General features: G+C 39.7%; 1 protein-coding gene across 6 annotated transcripts in view; it reads right to left on the reverse strand.

Moving 5' to 3' along the window:
• The window catches only part of MYBPC1 (myosin binding protein C1), a 111,882-nt gene that overhangs the window by 46,454 nt on the left and 49,060 nt on the right, over positions 1–16,368 (reverse strand). For 4 of the 6 annotated variants that reach the window (XM_083574177.1, XM_083574181.1, XM_083574178.1 and 1 more), the window contains 8 exons: positions 14,671–14,706; positions 14,271–14,294; positions 13,299–13,334; positions 11,886–11,990; positions 10,197–10,345; positions 8,521–8,638; positions 4,395–4,443; positions 1,106–1,162 (listed from right to left, as the gene is read on the reverse strand). In XM_083574177.1, the coding sequence (XP_083430303.1) occupies positions 1,106–1,162; positions 4,395–4,443; positions 8,521–8,638; positions 10,197–10,345; positions 11,886–11,990; positions 13,299–13,334; positions 14,271–14,294; positions 14,671–14,706 (574 nt within the window). The remainder of the gene's footprint in view (positions 1–1,105; positions 1,163–4,394; positions 4,444–8,520; positions 8,639–10,196; positions 10,346–11,885; positions 11,991–13,298; positions 13,335–14,270; positions 14,295–14,670; positions 14,707–16,368) is intronic. The other 2 variants (XM_083574182.1, XM_083574179.1) reach the window with 1 other exon arrangement.

The raw sequence follows: 16,368 nt of genomic DNA on the forward strand, positions 1-16,368 counted from the left end.
CTATCTCAAAAAGGTGGTAGGGCAAATTTCATGCATCTGCAAAAGTTGGTCCTATGTGGAGTGCCTGGATCATGCGTGTTGTGCTGTTTTTGGGAGGGTTATGTGTGCCTGCTTCTTGCAACACAAATATAGCTCCACTTGATAGGTCTGAACAGGGCCTCAGTCTAGTAACCTAAAATGGGCAGAATTGTCCTTGAAGCCTCATGAGTAGAACAGGGTGCTGAAAACTGAAACCACATATAAAGGACAAGCAAATGTCTGAACACTTGCTCATATTGTTATTCATATCTGGGGATTTAAAGCGCAGCTAACAGCTTCTTGGATTATTTTGAATTTCAAAAAATGCTTCCATGTGCCCTCTGAAATTTTTCCAGTTTTATAATACACTATCAGATTCCACCCAGCAAGTTGCTTCCTAGCCCTACTAGACTTCCCATTTTAAGAGCCCACAGCATATGTGTTTTTCAGACACATAATGAATGCATGCATTATCGGAGCTCAGTAAATCATTTCACATCATTCCTTAGCAGAAGGAGGGTGAATTCAAGAGCCAAAAAAGCTGCAGTACATCTGTGGTCTGCATGCTTTGAAAACAAGTGTTCCAGAGTTCAGTTTTGTTATGGTTTTCTTTTCTTTCTCTTTCTCTCTCTCTTTCTTTCTTTCTGTGGGGGATGGGTGCAGCACAAAGATCAATTGTTTGAATTTCTCATCCCTAGATAGGACATGGGTGGGGAAAACATGCAGGCACAAAACAAACACCAACATACAGTACTGACACCTGCCAGTATGACCTCATCCCATGTTATAATTTAGTGACACAGGAATGCTTCTCTGAGACACTCCTATGTCATTAAGTCACAATACGGGGCAGCAGCCTTAGAAAGTGTACAATATCCTAAGACTTTTGTGGTTTCTTGTCAACGTGCTAACAGAGTTGGCTTAACTCTCAGCAAAAGATTTACCTTAAGAATTAAAAGTTTATAAACATCAGTCAAAAGGAAAGGATGGTAACATTTGGGGGGCGGGATTACACCTGACGCTTTCTTTTGTGCAAGCCTAACCCATTTCCAATCCACACCTTCTCACTTCATTGCTTGGTTCTCACCTACGTTTCAGGAGACCACTAAAGTCAAGTTCTCCTGCATCCTCTTGTCCTTCACCGCTGTTATTAATAAAAAAAATCAAAATCAAACCTTTGTTTAATACCCAGAGAGTTGGACAACACACATTGCATACACTCTAGATGCCCTACGAACGCAATCAATATAGAGACACGCAAGTAAGAAGATTACATCAACACAAACTTGTATTCTTTTTCACAGGATTTACAACTCCCATTAACAAGCACTTGTGAAAAATGAACACAAAGGTTTGTATTGCACTTGTGACACTTGTTCAGGCAAATTCTTGTAAATCTGCAAATTTGCCTAAATTTGTGTTCCTGTAACACAAATGTGTTTCAAACAGAGTCGGCACAAAGAGCTTTGTTTTTTTACTTCTACCAAGTGCCTGCTGAAACAAAACAAAACAAAGGGCTTGTGCTGAACTCAGTTGCATATGTAAAACAAAGATGTGCATTGTTGTTTATGCTGCATAGAACAATGCACAACCATGTAAAAATATCCAGTAGTAAAGTTTCATTTAAACTTGTCAGCAAGGGGGAAATTTGGAGAACCTATCCATTGAGTGCACACAGTGTGTTGTATGATGTTAAAGATGAGATGGGGTGGGTTTAAAAATGTGGATTTCTTTCTAGAATGTTGAGCAATAACAAATATAATTGCAGTACTTATAGACAGGAGTTAATATACTTTGCAGAGACTTAAGAGTTCCCTGGGCATTGGCATCCTGATAATCTAATCTTTGGGGAGAGGAGAGCAGGTTAAGTAGAAGATTCCTAGCCTCATTTTTGTCTGGTAGCATAATAAGTGGGAAAATGTAGGTAGTAGCCTGGCTTGCACATGGTTCTACATCATGCTTTGTTCAGCCAAGGTGTAGTTTGTTCGAACCCAGCTCAGCACCCTAGTTGAGATGACAACAAACCACAATGTGAAGACATGGTTTGTTGTTGGCTTACAAACAATTGCTTGTTTTAACCTTAGTTTGACATTGTGTCTGAATATGACAGCCTGCTTAACCATAGTTTGTTTGACCACTCCATCCCAGATGCTCTTCAAAACTACAAAGGCACAAATCTAGAGCAGCTGGAAAACAAACCAAGCTTTGGTGAAACAAGCTATGACTGGCTTGCTCATCGGTGAGAGGATACATTGCTCACTGAACAAACCATGGCTTAGGATTATGTAGGAACAGGGCCACTGACTAATGAAGAAAGAAAACAAGAGCTGGGAAGGGTTTTCAGTCAGGGAATGGGGCAACAGTGGCCTCCACAATACTCTTTTCCTGTCCCATAGCTATACTTGTCTTTCCCCTGAACACTATTGCCTGTCTAACCCCCATCTCTATTCTGTTCCTTCTCTCCATTCCCATTTGTCACTCCTTCCTTTGCTAAAACAAAACAAGCACCAAATTCTCTAAAATTAATCTTGGAAGGAGAGCAAATGAATTAAGTTACTTGATTTGTCTCATTTATTCTGAAATCAGGATTTGGGATATCTTGGAACAGAACCCAATTTGAGAGGGGGAGGACGGATGTTAGCTGAACAGGGTGGATAGTGGTCGATACTGACCCCCAAGAAGTTGAGGTGCTCAACTAGCTTTCTGCAATTACCTAGGGTCTGATGCCGTAATATTGATTTATTAGTACAGTGGAAAGCATTAACATATAGGAGAAATAATATTTAACCAGAAACTTTTAAAATAACTAGGGCATCAATACATTTAGAGTGACATATGCTTAGATCTTGTCTGTAATTTGCCAGGCTCCCGGTCTTCTTATCTTTCAGCAGATGGAAAAGACTTTAAAATATAAATAAAATAATATAATAAGGAATGGCCTACTATTTTATGATGTCTCTACTGATGTTTTATGATTGGTTTGCACCTGACTTCTATCTGGCTGAGTCACTGCAGCATACTGGGGTGGGGAGGGCCACAGTGAGTTTGCCCCAAGGCAAACGCACCAGAGGAACGGCTGGCTGTGTTTGGACATAAACACCAAACCACAGAGCAGTACTACAGGAACAAGCCTAGCTGATCTAGGCTTGGGCACTCCCCCTCTCCTCTCGTGATGCAAAATCAGAAGCTTTCACTTTCGTATTCAAATTACAGCAAATCAGTTTGCTTTGTCCAAACTGTGGACAGGATTAATTGATTATGGTTTAATATAAGGAGTCAGCATTATAAATCCTGGGTTGAAGTTGGTTTGTCTCCCTAAATTATAGTTAACACTAACCACAGTTTGTCTGGGTTTAGGTATAAATATTGCTAGTTGAAAATGGAAATGAAACCTTCTCATTTCCTCCTGGCTAGGAGGCGGAACGCGGGAGCAGGTATAGCAAGCCCTAGTTTAGTGTTACATGGGGGACCAGGCCACTGTCTCTGCTTTAATTACTGTTGATTCTTGTTCATAGTGCCATTTCATATTGTGATTTTGTTTTACTTTATGGCTTTGATTTCTTTTTGAAATGGCAACCCACCTTAGTTATTATTTTTATTAGAAAAGTAGGACATAAACAATAAAGAAAACTAAAGATTTTCCACATTCTTCCCTTTCAACCATTCTGTCTCCTTCCTTCCCTCTGTTGTTTCTAATGTAAGGTACTTTAGAGGAGGGTCCTGTCCATTTTGCCTATGTCAATCCGTAAGGCACAGAATAAATAATAAACAATAGCATTTCATTGATTATAAACGTTCACTGGTCTTATCCGAGTTTTCAGATATTCATCCATTTTTTCTGGTGTTGTCAACATTCACAGAATTTCACCACTCACTGTAACATACATATTATGACTACTACATGGTGAGTGTTTTACATTGTGGAAGCCGTTATCTCATGGTGAGACATCTGTGGGCAGCAACTGATAAGATGCACGGGTTTTTTGTGCACATCTGTAGTGGAATGGTGAAAACTTCTGCTTTGTTATCATATATGAACAGTTTCCCTTGTGGAAACATGGAGCAAGTAAGAACAACCTCCACATAACAACAATAATGTGTAAACCAATTATAGGTTACAGAAAATGGAGTAGCCATTTTAACTTCTTGGCAGTGCGCAGGAGAGAGTATCTCAAAAGCACAGACATTCTCCTTTATGACATATACTCTGCTTTCAATTTAGTGTGCCATTTCTAAAGGCTTGTTATTTCGGCTTTTATTTCGGTTCATTCTGGCTGTGTTTTCCAACCAGCTTGATTTCCAGAGGTATTTCAGGGCATGTGCTGCTTTCACCACCTATAATTGAATAACTTTCCAAGATAACTACTTGAAGTTACCTTCTTTTGAATGCAGACCGGATATCGATTGATGGTGCAGATGAAGTTTCTATATATATAAAAAAGAAAATGAGAAAAGTGGTTTCTGTAATTTATGAAGGATATTGAATGGATACAACTAAGGCAAGAACAAAACTATGTTCCATTTTGTGGATTAATTTAAAGAACTTTTATACTGTACTGGAATAGGAGCAATCCTAATATGTGCCCACAGATATTATCACCACAGTGTTAAATGTTTGGTTTATAAAATACAATCTCAACAAGTCTTTTAGATGTTCTGTTTTAATGTAGGGAGGTATGATTTTATGTATATATTTCATTTTCTACATATTTCTTAAAACTTTCAAATAAAGATCCTTTACTTCGGTATTTAATATAGCATTTCTATTTCTGATCTCGTTAGCCTTCTTTAACGCATACATGCACGGATTTTAGGGTGGTGATAATGCACTACAATTGGATTCTTTAAACCCTTACAACCCTGAGACCTTCTTTTGATGGTGCCTTTATTTACTACCTGTGCAACAGGTGAGAACCACAATGAAGCCATTGTAGTAAGTCTCACTGCCATCAACAAAGGTGAAGAAGGCTCCCATGCCACTTTTTATAGAAGTAAGCTGACAACTTGCCTTCTACTTGCTAAAACAATTAACCAGAACTTGATGCTTTAGAGCAAAGGAATACACAAGAAGAGGAAATCCCAAATGAACACTAGATGTAATTTGATTTCACCTGGAAGGAGCTTCTTTTTATTAAAGCTAAAAATAGCAGTGGAATAAGGAAGAAACAATAGAATGGCATGATCAGAAAAACGAGGTAAATAACTTCTAAGCGTTAAGCTCTGGGCATCACTTAAAATTTCCTTCATCCCCAATGAAAATACAACTTCTGATTCAACTCAGTAAGAGATCTGAATATGGTCAATAACATGGAGTTGAATTTCACCCAGTGTAAATTAGACATGTAATCAGATAAAACAATTCACTTCTATAGAAAGTTTATGCACGCAGACAGGCTGGCTCCTTGCCTACAAGCTACTGAATGCACACAGACTTTAAGGCTTGTCTGGTTAATTGGCAGTCAGCTGCTGGACATTCCATTAATTGTGTCCTGCCTCCCTGTCTGATTAATGAGCACTCTGACCTTGGTAATTTGGTAGGCTTGTTTTCCTAGGATGAACATCTATTGGGTTAGCTGCCAGATTGCTGCAAGGCTGGGATATTTGGAAAGCTTGCCTAGATGTGTCTGGCAGCTGAAGCCACAGGGCCAGGTGACCAGGCTTTAGGACCCAACAGTAATATTTTGAGGGACAGAGAAGGTCCTTTGCACTTGGATAGGCTTTGTTTTTGTCTTAGTACACAAATAAAGGAAATGTTAATGCCAGTCCCATGGGATCAATGAGACTGCACACATTTGCATATGTAAAGGTGCTTGACATATATTAAGCCTTGCACTTACAATTACAATGGCTGCTTTATTTCCCAGACTTAGAAGCCTAGTCCTTCAAAAGCTTCTCAGAGGGTGAAAGTCATCACCACAGCTTTAAAATCCCACCAGATGGAGATATGGAATCCACTGTGATGCTGATGCTGCTGTTTCTCAGGTTCCGACAGCTGACCTATCTGGGGCCAAGTCATTCTGGAATAAATTCATTAACTATGAACCCTGAAATTTGGAATCCCCTGCAAACTGATGCCAAGGTTTTGCAGTTATTCTGCAGTGCAAAACGCAGTTTTACAGCAGCACCCCCAAACTGAGTAATTGATAAACAGCTCAGTGGGTAGAGCATGAGCCCCTTAATCTCAGGGTTGTTGGGCAAAATATTCTTGCGTTGCAGGAAGTTGGGCTAGATGACCCTCATGGTCCCTTCCAACTCTACAATTCTATGAAACCAGGGGGAATAGCTATCACCCCATCATTGTCTGAGTCTCTCTAAACCTCTGCCAAAAATTTTCAATAATTTTAGACCTCCTTTTACTTTGGTGGTTCTCTGGTACTATATGTCCATCTTGCAAAAAGGAGGGTCATTATACTTCACTATGCAAGCTCTTTCCATTTGTAAACAAATGTCCATCTACAGCAGATACTTCAACTAAGCGTATAGATCTTACATGCAGGAGGGCATAACTTAATATTGACCAATGCCCCACTCACATGGCCATGTCTGTGTAGGCACTGCTGCTTATGTGGTCAGGGGAGATTTTATGAGTCCTGTGCTCATATCTACACATCTATACATAGAATATACACATGGGGATTAAATAGACCACAATCTATAGTTAACCTAACTTTGAGCGGCAGTGACTGACAGATATTGTGGATCTTTGCAAAGAACAGATTGAGCTGTTAGTTGTAGGAACAGTCTAGAATAGATAATAAGTGAAGTCTATCCAGCTTTGCTCTCCACTTGTTTCAAACCCATTAGAAAGAGCTGTCCATGTTCTTGGCCTGTTCACATGAATAAACTGTGCAACTGTGCACAGTTTCGTCAACTCCTCCTCTGTCAAAGTGAACAGGACAGAGTTGAAGAGTGTTTAGGACTTTTGTGGCTCTATATACTCATCCTGCAAAAAAGGGGGGTTATTACACCTCACCATGAAAGCCCTTCCTGTCTGTAACCAAATGCACACACCCCATATGCACACTGTGGTACCATAAGATCTGCCAGCATTGCATTGCATTCTCTTCTCTGCAAAGATTTATAAAGTTGCTTTCCAACTGAGTGTGGGACAGTGATATTCCAGGAACTTAATACTCTTTCTCTCTCTCTCTCTGAGCCTCATGATGGGTTTGTAGCAGGCAAATTCCTTGCTAAGCCTGAGGTGAGCTGAAGGGGAGTCCTTTCTTTGACCTACGTCATGGACAAATTTGTAGAGTCTTGAGCTGTCATCACTGCCATATAAACTTTATTCCAAATATAAACTGCAAGCTTCAGCAAGCTTCTCAAATAATTGCTTCAAGAACTTAATGTGATTTCACTGACTCAAAGCATCTTCTGAGTCATTTGTAGCCTGCTGGAGCTCTGTGAAAGTGCCAAGTTGCTTTAAAGCAGAGATTACATAAATTCACAGAGGATAAGAATTTCCGGGGCGGGGGGGGGGGTATTAGCCATAATGGCTATATGAAACCTCTATATTCATAGGCAGTACTGTATACAGCAGCAACCTCGGGGGTGGGGGTGGCTACTGCCTTGTGGACTTCCTAGAGGCATCTGGTAGGTCACTGTGGGAAACAGTGGATGGTATCCAATGATGCACCAATTGGGTCCTGCTGGTACAATGAGACTTCCCCCCAAATCGGCTCTGGCGGGTTCCCCAGTTTTGAGGGTGCATGGAGGAGACAGGAGAGAAACATGAAGTTCTGTTGCACTCATTGAAGTCCCTTGCTGCAGTGTGGGATAGAGCCCAGCAGGCTTTGATCAAATTCAGCAGGGTTCATATTCTTATGGTGAGAATTCTCTATCAGTGGTCCTTTGAACCCCTTCCTCTCAAAGCTACACATCCCAGGACTCCCTAGTGAACAGAAACAACAGCATATATCTTCACCTCAATTTTTATCCTAGCGTGCCTCAACTTAATGTCCTCCAGATGCTCTCATTTCTAGGTAGACATAAACCCAGGCTCATCTCTATCAAGCGGTCCAGGAGAAACCCATAATGGGTAGAGCCCAGAGCACATCAGCAGAACTCTCTTCTCACTGACACATTTCAGCAGTGGCGTAGCGTGGGTTGTCAGCACCCAGGGCAAGGCAAGTAATTTGTGCCCCCTAACCCGTGGATTTGCGCCCCCTAACCCTAACCCCCAGATGTTGCGCCCGGTGCGGCCGGGCCCCCCTGCACCCCCCACGCTACGCCACTGCATTTCAGCCTCCACAAGTCTTTCCTCCAAGACAGTCCCAAGATTATATCACTAACTGCTCATGTTTGCATCAAAATAAATAACACACCTCTAAATGGGCTGACGTTGAGATAAAAATAAGAAAAAGGAGCCTGAAACCTATAGACACCTTTCAGTGGGCCTCTGAAGCACGCATAAATATAGGCATGAGGAGTTCAGATAAACATGACCTCAAATTATGTTATATATTTTGTGTTAAAGAAAGAAAACATAAAAGGGATCCTTACCATGGACTTCCAGATCAAAAGAGCAACTATCAACCTTATCCTTATACGTTACTTCACACCTATAATTTCCTGCATAGTTTTCCTTAGCTTTAATGATTTGCATCTCAAATGTGTACATCTGAAATCCAAACATACAGTGCAATTGTTAAATTAAATTCAGGGAAATTCTCAGCAGCTGAAAACACATTCATACACATATATCTACAAATATTATATCCTACATTAATTTACTAGGATTAAAGATGAGTGGATGTTACTACTGTCTTTACTTTTGCACAACTTTCAGCCATAATTCTATTCTGCTCCCACATTCTGCTCTGTGGTTTTTAAAGCTGTTGAGTCATCTGTTGTAATTTTTGTCACAGCAATAAGCCCACAACAAAAATTCTAATTAAAAAAAAATCCTATTGGAATACAAATTTCAAAAACCTATTTAAATGTGTATTTTCTTTCAATATCTATATTTAAATGCAAATATTGATATGCTTAAGCTGTTGAGAACTGTGCTTCAGTATTTGCAGAAATGGAAAACAGTGGTAACCTAAGTTTGAATCTACACATTAGTCCAAGAAGGATGGATTGTTGCTGCAAACCACAGGAGGGCAGAATGCTTCTGTGCTGGGGTCTTGCTTTTGGGTTTCCCACAGGCATCTGGTTGACCACTCAAAGAACAGGATGCTGGACTAGGCAGGCCGTTGGTCAGATTCAGCAAGCTTGTCTTATATTCCTATGGTTTCAATAATTTCATACAAGAATCCACAGAGGTCAAATTCCTCAAGTATTTCTATTTAGGGAAGGACACTTAACCACGCTGAAAGGGAATCAGGGGCTTGAATTGGGTTGTTCCTGCGTCTTTGTACATTTACAAGGCAATTCTGCACATGACTATTCAGAATTAAGCCTTTTTTCAATAGGATTTGAGATTGCACTGTTAATGATGTCAGAGGCCGAACTCTTTTTACCTTTAATTTTTATTCAATATCAAACAATCCCTGCATGACATTGGCGGGGAGGAAGAAGTGGAGCAGGACCACAGGATTTGGGGGGAGCCAAGCCCGCTCCTTGAAAAATGGAAGTCTGAAGTCCGTCAGCCCCCGCCACGTGAAGTGCCTGCTAGACACCAAACTGTTCAACCACCAAATTTCATAGTAGGAGAAAATACAAGCCCTAGGTGGAATCCAATTGTGAGCTAACACAATTGTTACATCATCACAAACATTTCTGCTTGCCAGGTGGAATGATCTCTCCTCTACTGCTGTTCTAGGGGGTTCTCCTGACTCCCTACAGCAGGGAAAGGCATGGGGAGCACACAAGGGAAGAAGAGGGCACAAGTCCCATTGCACCAGTGAGATTCCTTGAACTGGCATGTCTGGGTCAAACCCTGATAAATGGGTACATGAGATTCTGCTCAAATGCCAGATTTACTTCTGGTGCAAATGCACTGGTAGGAGCACCAGATTGGTTCTGCTGGTGTGTTTGCACTGTGCCAACCTCTCCACGACCTTGTCCATCTTGGTAAGCACACACTGAGCTACTTCTGGAGATAACCTGTTTTAATGTTACCTCTCTCATGAAATGTCCAGTTCAGTCAGGGCTTCACCCCCTGAGCTTATGTCCTTACTACCAAGTCTGGATTTTAGAAACAGGTAAAATTGAGTCCTGCCATCCCTCCATACCTTGGTTTGGCGCTCAAATGTCTCCTTTAGCTGAAGGTGCTTCCCTACTTTGCTTGCCAGGTCCATCCATTTCCCTTTGAACCACTTAACAGTTGGCTTTCGGAGAAGATCCTGGGCTTCAACTTTTGCTATAAATGTAATATTTTGTCCTTGGGAAAACAAAAGAAAACATTAGTCACATTAGAAACATTACTACTCATATGATAGACACCTGGCAATATGTTTGTGGAACTTTTTTAATCCTCATGAAGATTTATTAGAATTTTAGTGTAAATTTCTCCTAGTATAGACATTTTGCCTAGTACACACATTTTTTTGTAAAAATACGTGTGGTTTTGTACATGTCACATGGGTGAAAAACTGCATTATAAAATTTGGAGAAAGATTAATTTTGGAGGATGGTAATTTCTGTACTGTTTAGGAAGTGTGATTGGGTAGGTTTGCCTTTAAATGCAAACAAAATTTAACTTCTCCCCCATATGCAAACTATATACAGTTTCAAAAAATATACATACATCAGGTGCCATTAAAGAACCCCTTAGTTGTAAGAGCATCTGTTATATTTGAGCTATCAGTGACCAAAATCCCATACATTCCAAAACTACATAAACCCATAATTAGTTGAGCAAGCATTTTTTCTCTTGGTCTCAGCAGGGTCTCTAGAAACAGGCATGTAACCCATATGTTGCAACTAGATAATCATAATAATAATTTTATTTATACCCCGCCCATCTGGCTGGGTTTCCCCAGCCACTCTGGGCGGCTTCCAACCGAATATTTAAAACAATACAGCGTCAGACATTAAAAGTTTCCCTAAACAGGGCTGCCTTCAGTTGTCTTTTAAAAGATGCTGTGTGTATGGTTTTCCTGCTGAACCCATAGAAGGCTGTGCACATATGTGAGGCTGTGCACATAGATTCCCCTATTTAAAAACTAACATTCCAGCAATTGGCTGTCCAGAAAAAGGAGGAGAACCTGAATCCAGTCCCCCCCCCCCGGATTGTTCCTGTTTTCCTCTAAATAGCTAGATCAGGGGTAGGCAACCTAAGGGCTAGGGGCTGGAGGCGGCCCAATCGCCTTCTCAATCTGGCCCGCAGATGGTCCGGGTATCAGCGTGTTTTTACATGAATAGAATGTGTCCTTTTATTTAAAATGCATCTCTGGGTTATTTTGGGGGCATAGGAATTCATTCATTTCCCAACCCAAAATACAGTCCAGCCCACTGTCTGAGGGACGGTGGACCAGCCCACAGCTGAAAAAGGTTGCTGACCTCTGAGCTAGATGATTGAATTTTAACTTCTAGAAAGGGCTCTGCTGCTTCAAATGTGCTCCTGGATTAATCAGCCATTAAAATTTATTTCCATATGAAATTTGAAAGTGTAATCTCAGTATGTTAAAGTCTTTTGAGCTTCATAAGGTATAAGTGTATAGCTGAATCCGGTGCATGTTTACTCAGAAGTAAGCACCACTTTGTTTAGTGAGGCTTATTCCAGGCAAATATGCGTAAGATTTCAGTCTTAAACATTTTTGGGAAGAGGAGCAATGGAGGGCTAATTGATTATTTGAGAATACCAGAAACTACAGCATTTGCTGAAGCTAAGTAGGTATAGCCCTATTCAGATTCCCATGTATGTGTAATAGACATATTAATATATATTTTTTATTTAAAAAAATTGTTACAGCACTTACCGACACTAATTGTTCCACCCTTTGGTTTTTCAACAAATAAAAGGGATTTCTGTGAATTGTCTTGCTTATCTCCTTCTTCCTGAGGGCCATCTCCCATAGACCATACTAATATGGAGAAAGAGGGGGGAAATTAACTTATTGCAATAAACTTTGCAATCTAATTTCTTTATTTTAGCTCTAACAAGCCCTTTCTTTAAACTACAACTACTTCAAAGGGTACTTACGTTCTCCGTCACACTTTTTCAGCCTGACATGTTATTGGAAGCAAAAGGATAGAAAATTCTTATTGAACACAACTTTCTGAATGGAATTGCCCTGTCTGTAGTGATGGAAAATTATAATATTGTGCTGGTCTGTGTCACTGCTTTCACAGCAAATAAATAAAGAAATCGTTGTATATTAATAGATATATACTGTATAGATGATATATTAAAACACACTGTAAAAGCTTAATGTCAGTGTTAATTGAGAACAGCTGAATAGTTTTTCTTGCAAGTGTTGGTAATTAAGATCTTAATCCTGCAATAACCAATAAAGATTGTGTAAGCTCATCTGTGGAGAAACAGTATCTGTACAGAGGCATGCCTTAAACATTACAGCACTGGGGTCTTCTTCAACCCTATGATTCTATAATTCCATCATTCCCAGTTTGATTCTGGTTGTGTGTGGAAATAACACAATTTCACATAAAAATAACTTCCATGCAAAGTAAATTCCATGAAAATATCAACATTGTTCTAGTTTCTAAGGAACAGCATGCTTTGTCAAACAAGGTACGTAAGACATATGTGCCCAAGGGTCAAATGTTTAACATGAGTCTTGGGTTTTTGTGTTGATTTTTTTACATCCCCACTGTAAAAATTAGTTACAATCTGTTAAAAAAAAGAAAAAGAAGAAGAAGAGGTCTGTGCCTAGGTCTTCCAGATTTATTTTCTGGAATGATCTATGTTAGCCTCCTGTAACCTGCTGCCCTCAGTGGTTTTGTTTTGGATTACAATTCCCATCAGCACCAGACAACATGGCAAATGTCCAGCGATAATTGGAGTTGTAGTCCAAAACATCTGGTGGGCGCCAGGAAGACACCAGGCTGACTTTTGCGCTCCAGAGCTCCATGTGAGCAGTAGCATCTCTTTTCACTCCAGTGAAGTGCATGGAGAAGTCCTTGCTCACATGGAGTTCTGCTTGCACACTGGAACCTCATGAAGCTTTGGAGCAGGATCTTTTTTCTACATCTGAAACAAATATAAAACAAAAACCAAAGGTTAGCATGAAGGGTACAAAAGTCGGCAGCTGCATCTGTCGAAAAGTAAGCTACAATAAATTGTTCATTAATAGTTATTGCATTAGGAGAAAATTGGAATGTTTGGGGGTCTTTGTTCTTCCTCCTTTCCTTTCTGTTTTAGAAAATCTCACCTGAGTCCTTTCTCTCTCCTGACCGATTAGTCCCACCTGAAAGGTAAGAGTAAACCGGATGATGTCAAATCAAAAGCTATACCTTGGTTACTATACTGGCTGTGTAGGATTGGGAGCTATTGTCATATGCTGAAAGAGGGAGGGGAGGGTTGGAGAACTAATGGGGTTGTCTAATCACTGGAAGGAGAGTGGGAAACTTCCTAGGGGCTAGTAAGAAGAAATAAGATCCAGCAACATTGCTGCAGCTAAGCACATCAGGGTGAGGTTGGTGCCTGGATAAGATAAATAAAGGGCATTATCATGGTGCATACATATATCTGTGGCTAATAGCCATGATGTGTAGATGGAAACTTCATATTCTGAGGCCATATACTCAGCAGCATCTAGTTGGCCACTATGCAAAGTAGGATACCAAGCAAGATGGAACAATGGCCTGATCCAGCAGAGCTCTTCCTAGGGGCACTGCCCAATGTTAATCATATGCAGAGAGTAGACCTACTGAAATTAATGAACATGCCTAACATAGGTTTGCTCATTTCAGTTGGTCTACTCTAGCTGGATGCAGCCCTAGGGGACAATTTGGGGACTGTGAGTTCCAGCAAGATAGAAAGACTGGATATAAATCCATTATCTTCTTTCAGAGTGACAAGTTGTGTTTCCCTTGAAGTTCCATTGTATGCAACAGAACTTGCATACCATTCGCCAGAAACAAAAGCACCTTGTGCTTTCAGTGTTCCTAAATGCTTAGCTTTGGAGCATATAGTGGCCAAGAAACTCCCTTTGCATGCTTATTGGGTGACTCTAGGACATTGGAGATGGGGACAATGCAGGGATCCTATTGCAGAAATAGTAACAGGCCTTCAACCCCCTGGTTAGATGGGCTCATGTCTGGCTGACAACAGAAGAACTAGTTCTCGTTAGTTCTCCTCATCATAGCAGACAAACACTGTAAAATGGAATAGATCTCCTAACCTGCAGTTGAAGTGTCATCTTCATCTGTAAAAAGAAATACATAACAAGTAAAACAAAGCAAACAAGGAAAAGGAAGAATGAAAGTTATCCTTTTTTTTTTTAGTACATATGAATGATAATGAGGAACCTGCAAGAGAAGGAAGGGAAACCATGATAGCTGGAAACAATGGTAATGAAAACTGCAAACTGATGGATAAAGCTTTATGGGATCGAGCAGCTGGAATGGTCAACTTCAATGCTTCACGCAAGTACAAAAAAATGGGATGTAATGTGTGATCTATTATTAAAACATGGGTATGAATGAGAGTTTTCAGAGTGGTTGTGTATGTTAGAAATATTGAGGGGGGGAATGGAGTACAAAAAAGCCACAATGAAAATCAAGGTCAACCATAGATCTGACCTTCTGAAGAGGATGTCATTTCACTGACGTTCCCGTCTGCAAGTAAAATGTGTACATAAAGGGTTTTTTATATAAATATATATATATACACAAAAATAACACTATAATTAGGAAAAAAAGACTCCACTTGGCAGAAGATGGCTCCAAATTAATGAGATTCAACCATTACCTTTTCTTCTTTCAAATTTTGACAAGCTGCCTAGATAAAAACCATATCACTTACATGATCAACAAGGATCTCACTCGGTCCTGTCAAAATCAAGACTCTTAGGTCCCATTCCTTTCAGTGGAAGAGTTAAGCACATATTTAGCTCTTTCCCATCCTAAGTCAACAGGGCCTAAGAGTCCACCTATTTGTTATTGCAAATAATAAAGCAATAAGAATTCTGTTTAGAATTGACATATTTTCCATAATTTAGAGAGAAGAAGAGCACATATATACTTTGATGTGATAATTAGCAGTGGTCTAGATTTAATATCTTGAGCTACAACCAATAAATCTGCACGTTAGGTCTTCCTAATTCCACGACAAAATACACCCCCCTACAATACTCCACTATTACAATTATATAAGGACTTAGTTTAAGTTTAAGATGGGCAAATGAAAGGAAAAAGGCTGAAAGGTCACTGGCAATATTTATATTGTACACTATTTATACTGTAAATAAATATTACTGGAATAACTTATGTTTTACCTCCGTGGAAGGCCACAGAACAAATATGAGTGACAAAGACATTTCCCACATGGTTGAAGTAGACTTTCAAATACATTGCATGAAAACCACTTCCATCGCATTTTAGGATGTCTGTCTGACACTCTGTCTTTTTGTTTTTAAAGCAATCTTAATATAATTATGGAAATTTGCTATCCATAAGTTACACTTAAATGATTTAAAGAAGTTCCTGATGAGAAGAAGAATCAAGCCATTTTAAGAAAAGGCACACAGTATGAAGAACAAAATAATTCAGAATTTCAGAACATTATATCCACTTACCCATGTAAGAAAAGCATTTTCAAGTGAAATCATCCAGAAAAGGTGAATTCTGGCTCCATAATAATCAGTGACTTGACTTCCAAGTTTATTTACTTGGAGCCAGGATGTCACATTTTCAATCACATAAGTAGTCAAGCTCAATCACATAAGTAGTAAAGCTCTTACTTATGTGATTAGTCCCAATCCTGCAAACATGGAAGTATGCATGGTGTCCCTGAATCAGAGTATGCTTCTAATCAAAAATTTGAAGATTATGTTACTCATATGAGTAAATGCTTTTGAAATGAAGGCAGTTCTATATATGGAGCAAGTGCATTTTCAAGCAGCTCATTAACACAAGTTTTAAAAAGGCAGGAATCAGACTTGATTTTGGCTTCAAAATTATTGTGATTTTCTTAGGCTAAACTACACATTACACTGTAAATCTATTATTAGTTTCCTGACTTTTATTTTATAATGAAATGTAGCTATACAGGCAGCTGTCAATTTGCTAGCAGCAGCAGTGGAGAAAGTTATATCAACCTTCTTTCCATGCTCTGTTCACAATCAAAACTTCCTCCTCAGCAACTTTTGGCCCACATGGGAAAACACCACCATATTGGTGGTGGAACAGGGAAAGAGTTAAACATACACTGCCCATGAACCACTAAGATGAGCAAACTGCATTTTAAAAAAATGCTTTCAACAGTACTGAGACATTGCT

Source organism: Podarcis filfolensis, assembly GCF_964270895.1.
Source record: "Podarcis filfolensis genome assembly, chromosome: 10".
NCBI lineage: Eukaryota > Metazoa > Chordata > Lepidosauria > Squamata > Lacertidae > Podarcis > Podarcis filfolensis.